This window comes from Notothenia rossii, assembly GCF_949606895.1.
Source record: "Notothenia rossii genome assembly, chromosome: 1".
Classification (NCBI taxonomy): Eukaryota; Metazoa; Chordata; class Actinopteri; order Perciformes; family Nototheniidae; genus Notothenia; species Notothenia rossii.
The window spans coordinates 70,529,619-70,541,521 of NC_136912.1; the positions used below are offsets into that span (position 1 = coordinate 70,529,619).

Here is an 11,903-nt window from a genome sequence, read left to right on the forward strand (position 1 = left end):
GTAGTGTGTATTTGTCATTCAAAAGAGGCAACAACCGGAAGACAGACTGCGTGATACACCGAGAGAAGAAGAACAGACTGCGTGATATAAACAAACAACAAATAGCGTGTGCGTTCCATTTTCACTCTACAGCGAGAAGCTCATGGGGCTTTCCCGAACCTGTATCGAGAGTTAAATTAAATCTCAGATTTCTATAATAGTTTGTTTGGGTCCCTCACTTCCGTTTCGCTTCTCATGCACTGATTCGCTAAGCTGAACAGCCAATCAGTGATTTCTTTGGCCGACGGCCTCCCGATTCAACATATCGAATCGGCGGCGGAATGTTTCGGAACGGCCGAAAAGACACGACGGTGCAGTACACACCAAGACACACCAATCTGAGTAGGGCGACACGACGCTCATCGACAGCTCTACATCTAACGACGCCGAAAATCGGCAAGGACCTTTAAGTTAAAGTTTGGTTAAGTGCCTACCCAAGTAAAACAAATGCCTTCATCGCTTCTCAAGGAGTCCCATGCTGTCCAGAGTGACCTCTCTTCCAAGCTAGATACCTGTGGTTTCCCTCTATTGTGTTGTCAAGCCAGTGTCAAACCATTTTCAAACTAAAGGAGCCAAACCAAAGCCTTTTTTCCTGCCAACAACCACAGCTGCCAAGGCAGCAACACTGGGAGGTCCACTTTATAGGAGCGAGTTACTTCTGTGTAAAGGGCAATAAGAACATTTTGCACCTTGTGCTCAGCTGTGTCAGAACACATGTATCTGAGAGTGGGTTTTCTGTTGGAATTAACCTTCAGACAACGACATGCAGATACAGACAACGACTGGCCTTTTAAATAAGCTAAGGTGAACGTTAAGGATGGAAGTTATTTGCCCTCAAAATCCTCTGAAATCCTCCTCTAAAATTCAGAGTAATAACAACATGTGGGCTGTAAATACATGCGCCTGTGTGCCTTTGAGAGTGGTTTTGAAGGTATCATCGATTAATCACAGCACACCTACAACTTCATCACCATAATCCTCAAATACCTCTACACACCACTGGCACAGCCTATTAGGTGGCTAAGCCAACTGCTGCCAAACTGACAGACACACTGATTAAGATTAAGTCTGGTTTCTGGAGCTGAAAAAGCTGTACATCTTAAATTTACACAGCAGAAAGAGGGAGAGAGGTGGGGGAGAAAGATCACACTCCATTGCATTGCTTCAAAGGAAACTTCAAAACAGTGACAGGGCACATGGGAGACCAAGCCTCCCAGCAGGTCATGCCAAAATAAGCCTGGACAGAACAAAGTCTGCACGTTTAGAGTCCAAGGTGCTTTCATAACTGGCAATCTGTTTCTGAATGATACCACTGTAGTTAGTGAGTGAAATAGTCTTTTTCACACATCGTTACGCCTCGAATTGGTTAAGCTATTCTCTCTGGCTTCAGTGGGAAAGGTCACCAAGTTAATGTAATAATGTTTATATTCCACAATTTCCTCTATCAGAGGAAGTGTGAAACTGAAGTAATAATGTAATAATTAACTCAATCGGCTCAAATTCCCAAAGTCTTCCATCTTAATTAACTTCACAAGGAAGGACAAATGACAGTTGAAAAGTTGACACACTTCCTGACAGCTTGCTGTTTGGTCATTCATACACATGCCGAATACATTAGTGGACAAGTGTTCATCTTAAACATCTCTTGTGGTATCCTACCATTCATGTTTATTGGATATTAAGGAATATAAATGGGAAATAAATGCACTAACCCGTATTCTTCTCATCGCAGCCACTATCTCCACTCGGCTGCTCGGCCGCGTCACATCCAGACTGCCGATGTACTGTTGCCGGGAAGGTGAAATATGACAGGTACACATTAATGAGACCATAGTTGGCATTCACCTGTATTTTATTCACTCAAACAGTTCAAGTGTCCACTTTATGTCATAAATAACTCAACTTAAGTCTCTCAACTAGCTAACAATATACTTTAGGTAGGATAGCTAACTTTAGTTAGCCGACATCTCTTGGGCTGGATTTTAGCAAGAGAGCCGACTCACTTTATATGAGGAAGCTTTAGCAGTTTAAACACCTTCACAGAGTACTACAGTGGGGCTGTTTGGACAGGTTGGTTAACAAAGACAACGAAAACATATTCGAGACGCTATCATAACAATTCCCAGTTGTTAGCGCATTTACCTTTGCCTCGAAGTTGATCCCATGCTGGAACGCTTCCTCGTTGTGCAAAGGGATCCTCAAATCATGCCCATCATCAACGAGGTTGTACTTGGTTTTTGCAGGCATTTTGAAAGTATTCACCACTCCACACTGACAGTAAAACTAGGATAAAATGAACGGGAAACGAACTGGGTCTGTTAAACGGGGAGTAATCCAAGAAAAATTTAAAAAATCCAAATCCGGTTAGTGCATGCTCTCCATCGCAGCGAACCGTCCCAGCGCTGGCACGTTACACCGCCCACAACAGCGGCCAAGTGGCGGTAACTCCTCCAGCAGCGCTCCGGCGCACCGCTCCCCTAATAAAATTCACCGGAACAGCTTTAAAAACACATGCAGAAATGCAGAAACAGCGACATGCGGGGACAGATGTGTTTTCCCGACTTTTCCTGTGTGCGTGTGGAAGTTGGTTGTCCTGCCCGGGCTCCCCCCCACGCACAGAGGGAGGATGTGATTGGAGGAGGCCGGGGATCCCACCTGCTTCCATTGGAACAGAGGCGTACCGTGGCTCCGAGGAGGAGGGGCTCAAAGGCTGGTACCTGCCCCCTCCCTTCCCTCCACAAACACACGCGCGCACACATACACACCGTACATTCTTGGGAATAACCTGAATGTCCCTAATGCAAACAAAGGAGTGGTGTAGTAGGCGACAGTATATAAATACATATCTTTATACTTTGGCTTTGTTATTAACAGATGTAATACAGCTGTTTTGTATGCAGAGTATGTAGCCTACACTAGAAATAATACCAGCTCGCAAATCCAAGAGGAATTGTATGTCCTTTGTGGGTTAATATGCAAATGTAAGAAATGATCAAATATACTGACTGTAAGATAAGATGATAATGTATGGGAATCAAACTTATTGTGTTATAATGAGGATAAGACATGTTAAAATTGATTTACAGATGTGGCTGATGTGTAGTAAATAAAAACCTTTGCCTCTGAATGACATAAAAAAGAGCAAGGCTGCCAGCTAGTGGCCACATCTGCAAGAAAATAGTAGAGATATCATTTACAATAAATGCTAAGAATAAGATGTGATGTGATTTCTTTCTATAATTGTTTTCCTCATATGTATGCAAAAATAAACAACTATGAATGCATGAATTGTTAAACTCAAGGCTTGTATACATTATTTATGAATGACTCAATGCTCATGAGATAAGAGCACAAAACCTATTTGGCAGAATGTTTTTTGACATGTTTTAAAGCAACATTGTCTCTAAAGTTTGGTTTTTTATTGTTTTTTACATACACATTAACTCGTGAATATTAATGTTATATAAATGTTGCTTAAACATCTTGATTTTGTTCCATGTATTTTTGTTTTTGGATCATTATTGAACATGCTGCTTTGATCATCGCAAATGAGGGAAGACTGAGAAACACAACACCTAAAGCCTCCTTTTTTAGGGTTTCAGTGGAGTGTGCTCACCTTAATGTTAAAATTAAAACTCTATTGATACAAATCAAGGACATCTATTCAGAACAAGCACTTGAACAAAGAAAACCTCAGATCCTGAAAAAAAGGTATGCTTCAAAAAAATCACATAGATTAATAGATGAGATATGTCTTCAACCTTCTGCAAGTTCAGTTACATCAAAAGAGAAATTAGAGGTTCATAATTACAGTAATATGGGTCAAAACATATTTAAAATGCCGAACAATGCTGCAAAAAGAGGCTTTAGTCTATAGCTCAAATATAATCAGCCATAACACAATGTGATTAATTGAAGTTATGTATATAATGATAATATTTGTAGCTGATAATTCAAAGAAGGTTCTTTCCATTTGCACCATCAACACAGTCTGTTTTATAAGCATCTGGACAAACAAGAGAGATGTTCCAGTAATCTTTGGTCAGCAGACAAAGCAGAGCTTCATATTTAATGCAGTAATCATGTTGTATAATGCACACACCATCTGTGTCACCCTGGGAGTAGGGATGCTGCTCTCCCCTTAAGGTGGTCCCAGGCGTGGAGAGAAGGGGAAGTGGGGCAGCAGTAATTCACATTCTCACCACTTCTTTGGAAATATATAGTGAACTGCTGCTAATGGTGTCCTGCAGGCTTATACAGGAGGAGGATGTTGCATGCTGGATTTTCTGGATGTAATGGATTCAAAACCGGCTTTAAAATGCTTCAATGGCTGGAGTACAATTTAAAGATGCCCTATTATGCTAATTTCCAAGATCATATTTGTATTTTGTACTTATACTGTGACATGTTTGCATGCTTTAATTTGCAAAAAAAAGTTGCTTTAACTGTATCATACTGCCTGTGCTACAGCACCACTTTCACCCTCTGTCTGAAATTAAAGCCTAGTCTGCTCTGATTGGTCAGCTGGCAGGCTCTGTTGTCATTGGTTTACCGCTTAGAGCAGACCCGCCCCTTAGCCTATCACATACAATGTGTTGGAGCACTAGCCAATAGAAGTGCGAGTGTAACATAGTGATGTCACTATTTTACGGAAGTAAACAAAGGAATCCAATCGAGGTGTTTTAGGCAGGCAAGGAGCATGTGGGAGAGAAACTCCCTCTAGAGGGAACTTGATTTTAGCCTCTGCAGATCATTCACTACAAGAAAGGGAAACCTCCAAAAAGCATAATATGGCCTCTTTAACATCATGATTCATAAAAATCAATTCCCACATTTTATCTTTTTTTTTTTAATAATTCAAATATGAGATCATGTTAAATTCTTAAACGAGTGAGCTTTTAAGTAGCTGTTGATATTGAGGCCGATACAACACTTTATTGCTATACTATTGCAATTGTTTTCTATTTTCAGCATTTTCAAGGAAAAAAGGTATTACTGAATACAACTATTCCCCTCTCTTGGACCCATGTTGTGCTCATTAAGACTCTTTACAAAGGATAGAGAGCCTCTAAATCCCTGCCAGGTTTTTTAAATGTTGATCTTTTAATAAGGGCTTTGGCTTTTTAAAACATATGCTCCTGACATGAAGTAGATGTTAGAGATCATTGCACAAAGTCTACATGGTTCCACTAAAAAGCCAAAAGGTCACATGATAGGCTTCACAGCCGCACAGAAAAAAAATAAGCTAGTCTGCAGAGAACTGACTGAATTGGTGAGCTATACCACAAAAGAAACCTGTGTGTTGCCGTGTCTTTGAGTCTGTGGAGGAATAGCAGTAATCCTACATAATGTGCGTGTTACAGGTATAGTAATCATGTGCTTTCCTTCTGGTGAAGATGTGGTCAAATAGGAACGGTTTGAGGTGAGCTGTTTAGGCTTGACTTTGTTGACCTGTAATGGGTGTGCACCAACTCTTGCCCAATGCACAAGCTCCAGCTTCCCAAACAAAATGTTTAGAAAATCAATGGATAACGTCAGTTTTAAAAGTAATGATCATGTGTTTGTGGGATCATAATCCCAATGTGGGAGAAATTATAAGACTATAAAGGTTCCATGGTATGTAACAATTGGAGATAGCCACCATGACATCCCCAATGGTGTGTGGACTATGGTTTTTGTATATTTGACGGTCACCATCTTATTTTTTTGGAACCAGAAGTATTAACAAGAGGACGAGAAGGTGCAGCTATAGTATGACCGAATGCTAGGTGACAAAAGTGTAACTTTTTCAGTCAAAAACTAAACTTTTCTAAAAATCCTCTCTTCAGTGGATTAATGGGAACAGACTGGCGGCGTGTTTCAGTGTGAAACAGAACTAGTTTTCTTTTGGTGCCAACACCATTCATTGTGAGGTCAGTGTGTCAGCAGGAGCCCTGAAGCTTGGTTGCTCTCTCTATATCAGCCACTAGCAACAACAAGCACACACAATCGACTGTGTGTGTGTAAAGACTGCCCACATATGCACACATCAATGGACACACACACGGAGCTTAACACATCTTGAGGGCCTCTTAAGATGAATTAATAATGACGATTTCAAAGAATTTGGGGCAACGTGAGGAGTAGATCCACTTCGGAGAGTTTCAGAGAGGAAGACGATCTTCCGTTCTGTGATTTTCCAGAGCACACATGTTATGATATTAGGAGTTAGATGAGATCGCTGTCCATTTAAGAGAGAGAGAGAGAGAGAGAGAGAGAGAGAGAGAGAGAGAGAGAGAGAGAGAGAGAGAGAGAGAGAGAGAGAGAGAGAGAGAGAGAGAGAGAGAGAGAGAGAGAGAGAGAGAGGGGGAGAGAGGGGGTGTGTGGCTTGTGCATGTGTGTTTGTGGATGGTAGAGCGACAGTGAGGGAACGTGCGTATGTTTCTGGAAGTGAAACGAGGAAGCAGAAAAAAACAGAGGTCTGTGATGTATTTTGTGAAACAGAAGAACAGCTAAATAAATGCAACGGCCTCCAAAGAAGAGCTCGCCTCTCTCCAGTCATTTAAGCTAAAGTGGGTTATTGAACCTGAAGCTTGTTGCTTCTGCCCTCCTCGACTACGGTCTGGGAGCCGACAGGAAAGTTCAACACACAGGTGGCCAGTCCGCCCCTTTGTAGCATATTATTTCGATGAGAGATGAGCAGATCGCCACTGGGCTTTCAACTAAATACACAGCCACACAAAAACTGCGGCATTTGTGCAGCTCCTTATGGGTAGGCAATTAGTGAAGTGCTTTCCTCCGTGGTTAAACGATCAGCACTGCACCACGGAGGAAAGCGGCAGAAAATCGCCTGGAGATCAAGAGAGCGGGGCTGCGTTGCGTGCATGGCTTCCTTCTGCAGGTAACGGGGAGACGCGCTCTGGCGGCGATGTCGTTCAGCATCCGAAAATACAATTTAAATATTTGTGCACACTTATTCCACTTATTCCTAGTGTGCCACTGGTTACGGCATTGGCACGCGTGCCAGGGGTTGCCGAGAACTTTGGTAAAGAGGATTCCTTAAAATAAATGTTTGGTTCAATTAAGCTTTCAATCAAGCAATTACTTCTTAGAAGTTGCATAATGTCTACCAAGTCGATCGTCATCCTCTTTGTTTAGCACGTTGGCATGGAAACATTTCTAAACACGAAATAAACAGAAAGTACATCAGGGGCTGATGTGAGTGTCATTTAGCCATAAACCAAAGGAGTAGGATTAAATAAGTGTATACATAAACATAGAAATAAGTTACTAATAAAACAAAAAGAAAAAAAATACAGGAGTACATATATAAAAGAGTAATCAAATGCAGTACTAAATAAATAATTGAAAATCGGTAAATAAATACATGCTGAAATAAATATGAAAATGAATAAATAACATTATAAACACAAAAATAAAAGTTTAAAATAAAACATAAACAGATACATATATATTTAATGTATAATTACATTTACATGTATCACTTACATGTATGTTTTATTTGATGATGTAGGCGGACCTAACCTCATTCTGAAACAGGATTGATTTTGCTCCTCTACTTCTTCCTGGCTAACAATGCTTCGCCAGTCACAAACAATAAAAAGCATCAATTACAAGAATAGCATTAGCAATATATATATTTGTAATATTGCCTTTGTTCAACCTCTTTTCCAGCGATAGTCTTTCTCTTTCTGGAATGATCTTGGACCATAGCAAAGGTCCCCTATACTTTTTTTTCATAAATATATTATAGTTCTCATTTATATACAAAACATGTCTCTGAAATGTTTGGCTCGAAATACCAAACAGATCATGCATTGTAGCATGCCATAAACCCCTCTGTTTCAGCCATGTTTCAAAAGGGCTGATTCTGGGTCTGTAGCTTTAGATGAAAATAAATGATATGATAGCACTAATAACAAAGGATTATAATATTCAAATATACATTTTAACATACGGCTCCTACATTTCCAGCCCCTAATTGGCTAGGCATACCAATTACTAAAATACACTTAAATAGGATCATATCATCTAAACATAATTAAGCAACTGTAAGAACTTATATTGTTTTACTGGAAGTCCGTTTTTGTTTTCATTATACTTAAGTACAGTAGCACTGTCTGTCCAGAAGATAGATTGCTCCAGCTGAACCTGGATCTCTCTTCTTAGTATCTTGTCGACCTTGACGGCGACGACTGCTGCTGCTGTCAACTCCATTCTCGGAATGGTGATGTGTTTTAGTGGAGCGACTCTGGACTTTCCGATCAGCAAGGAAACCTTTCTTTTGCCTTGGTTGTTTGTCTGCACGATGTAGGTAGCTGTTCCATATGCATCTATGCTGGCATCGGAAAAGTGGTGGAGCTGTGCCATCTTCATGGGTTCAACCTCTGCCGGTTTGACGCATCTCTGCACATAAAAACTTTGACAGCTGCTCAAGGTCGGCCAACCATTTCATCCATTTCTGGGCCTGCCCACTGTCTATCTTCTCATCCCAACCTCTCCTTTCCCTGCAAAGGTCTCTCAGAAGGAGCTTCACTGGCAGTACCAATGGGGCCAGGAACCCGAGGGGGTCGTAGATGGAGCTAATGATGGACAGGATTCCTCGTCTTGTAGCTGGTTTGTCCTGTGGTTGCACTTTAAACCTGAAGGTGTCTGATTCAGTGCACCACTGAGTACCAAGGGCTCTTTCCATAGGAAGCTGCTTATGGTTCAGGTCAAGATCTTTGACTTCCGTTGTTCTGTCTTCTTTAGGGATGGACGACAGGACGGCCCTACTGTTGCTGACCCACTTTGTCAGCCTGAAGCCTCCACTGGTGCACAGATGTCTGTGGTCCCTGGCCAAAGCAACAGCATAATCTTCTGAATCCACAGACTTTAAACAGTCATCCACATAAAAGTTTCTGAGAACCGTTTCCACCACCTCGGGTGTTGTTTTGCCTCTTCCATCTTGTGCTGTTCTTCTTAGTGCATATGATGCACAGCTGGGAGACGATGTAGCCCCGAACAGGTGCACTGTCATTCGGTAGTCTTCCATCGGTTTATTCAGATCACCATCCTGCCACCATAAGAAACGCAGAAGATCAGCATCTTGGTCAGGGACTTTGACCTGGTAGAACATCGCCTCAATGTCGGCCATCAAAGCAATAGGCTCTTCTCTGAACCTCAGAAGGACACCAACAAGGGAGTTTGTGAGGTCAGGTCCTTGTAGCAACTGATCGTTAAGTGAGGTTCCTTGATATGTGGAGGTGCAGTCGAACACTACTCTTATCTTGTTTTTCTTTGGGTGGTAGAGACCGTGATGAGGTATGTACCACACACGTCCATCTTCTCGGTTTAACTGTTCTATGGGAATTTTGACAGCGTAGCCTTTTCCAATTATACCCGTCATGAAGTCCGGGTAATCTTTGTACAGGTCCTGGTTTTTGCTGAGCTTTCTTTGGAGACTTGCGGCACGTTGCTCTGCCATGCAGCGGTTGTCTGGCATTTTAGCTGTCTCGTTTCGCAGTGGTAAGCCAATGCAGTAGTGCCCATCCCTTAACTCTACAGATTTTATCACTGACCGCATGAACTGATGATCCTCCTGGGACATCTCTTCTTTGTCTTCACAGCTGAGTTCTGAGAAGTGTTACAAGGGGATTCTGTGTTATATTGCTTGATCAACAGTTCCTCTATGGTAGCTATGGAGATGTGGTTGGCTGTAATGTGGCTCACAACTCCATCAGCTGCCTTGCTGCCATCATCTGTCTTCTTCGGCCCATTCACTACCCATCCAAGGGCAGTCTTAACTGCATAGGGCCTGTCTCTGATGCCGTTTATCACCTGCCATGGCTCCAAAGCTTTAGGGGTATTGGTTCCTATAAGCATGGTGACTTTTCCTTTTATCTTTGGGATTTTCACCTCCTTCAGATTTGGCCACTTCTTTAGGTCTTCTTGCAGGGGGATGTTTCCTTTCTTGACCGGTATATATTTACATGTAAAGACCTTAGAGAGTTCAATGTACTTCCTTTCTTCAAGTCCACACGCTTCCAGGTCCAACAAGATACAACTTTGGGCTGGCTTCTCCTGACCCATAGTTCGGAGTAGGATCGTAGTTTCCTTGCCTCGAACGTTCAGCTGTGTCTTCAGTGATTCAGTGCAGAAAGTCGCCGTACTTCCTGGGTCCATGAAGGCATACGTCTCCACAACCTTCTCACTTTTACTGGACTTGACTTTTACCGGTACTATAGCCAGTACACATTCTCCGGCCCAAGTGTATCCACATGTTTCCTGCGTCAGTGACACGAGACCATTTGAGATGTTCTCATCTAGCTTTCTAAATGTAGCACTGTCCTTATCAACATGCAGAATTCCTGGGTGTCTTAGGGAGCAGACTTGACAGGTCATCCTTTTATTGCAGTTTCTGCGAAGGTGTCCCTGTGTAAGACATCCAAAACAGAGGCCTTTAGCTTTCAGAAACTCAATCCTGTCTTTTGGTTGTTGCTCTTTGATGATTCTGCATGAATCGAGTGTGTGGTCTCTATGGCAGAACAAACAGGGTTTTTGAAAAGCATTGACAGGCTTTTCGGCTGAACTTTAAGTTTGAGGGCGGTGTTTTCTCTTCACTCATTGGAGTGACAGCTGTAGCAAAACTGCTTCCCCTTTGCCAGCCTGACTTCCAAGCTTTAGAGTCTGTGGCCGTAGCTTTGACTTTTCCCTCATCATGCATGCTTCCAAAGAGGGGGTCGTTAGCCATTTGTGATTGTCTGTATATATATATATAGGTCACTAGGTCTGTAAACCTTGCTCTTCGTCCGTTTTTCTCTTGAACCTCGAAAGCAGCACTCTTCCATCTTTCTTTCACTTTGTGAGCTTTGAGGCGACGACTCTCATGTTAGTTGGATTGTTCATTTCGTCCATGTACTCTATGTCCTCCATGGCATTACGGCACGTAATCAGGAAAATGGCATAGGTATTCAGAGCTTTTCCATCTTCAGATCTGATCTGTGGCCACTTTAGAGTTTTATCCATATAGGCGGTAGCAATTTTAAGTTCATCACCATAATGTTTCTGGAGTAGAGCCCTGGCTTCTTTGTAGCCCCTCTGTGGTGCCATGTGCTCACAACTGCGGACAAGCTCTTGAGGTTCCCCTCCGGTGAACTGTTCCAAGTAGTACAATTTATCGCTGCTGCTCTCTGCCTTGCTGTCGATGACATGGTTGAAGGCTCTTATAAAAAGGACTTGTAGGTGAGCGGGTCTCCCTTGAACACAGGCAAGTCTCGTTTAGGAAGATAAGACAGGTTATGCTGCCTTACTAGCATCTCAGTAATCTGACTTTGACGCTGCATCACATCGTAGCTGTCCCTCTCCTCCCCTCTACGGTGACCTTCTCTGGGGCCCGGTTCGTGTGCTGCATCAGAAGCTCCATCCTGCGTGTCCATCCACATGCTTGACTCTGTTGGGCGTGGTTTGACAGTTCCTTTTAGTAGGTGTGCTGAGGCAAGTTTCTCACCATATTTAGCTGGTTTTGAAGCAGTTCTGGATCCGGTGCCAGATGTCTCTGACTTGCCATGACATTGGCTGCGTTTGAGGTAGCTGCTCATACCATCCTGCTGGTCTTCATACCCGTCAAGCACCTTTAACTTTGCATCACATTCAGCGACAGCTGCCTCCAACTCTAATTGTTCTCTTTGAGCTTTGAGCTGCTGGAGCTGCTTTGCTTGCTGCTGTATTAGAGAGGCTTATTCTTCCTCAAGAGCCTGCTTCTTCTTTAAGGATGCTGCTCGAGCTAGCAGCTGCGAGCAGAAAAAACGGTAGAGGAAGCCACTGTATGGTTACTGGCTCTGGAGGCGCTGTCTTCAGGCCTGATATAATCTACTTCAGACGAG

At 42.6% G+C, this 11,903-nt stretch overlaps 1 protein-coding gene across 1 annotated transcript in view; it reads right to left on the reverse strand.

The window, feature by feature from the left end:
- Positions 1-2,643, reverse strand: part of LOC307019423 (carboxyl-terminal PDZ ligand of neuronal nitric oxide synthase protein-like) — a gene marked incomplete at its 3' end in the record, with an annotated part of 92,164 nt that extends 89,521 nt beyond the window's left edge. Inside the window, exons 1-2 of the mRNA XM_079650296.1 lie at positions 2,182-2,643; positions 1,752-1,823 (exon numbers count right to left, since the gene is read on the reverse strand). Coding sequence (XP_079506422.1) covers positions 1,752-1,823; positions 2,182-2,286 — 177 coding nt within the window. The 5' untranslated portion in view covers positions 2,287-2,643. The remainder of the gene's footprint in view (positions 1-1,751; positions 1,824-2,181) is intronic.
- Between the last annotated feature and the right edge of the window lie 9,260 nt (positions 2,644-11,903).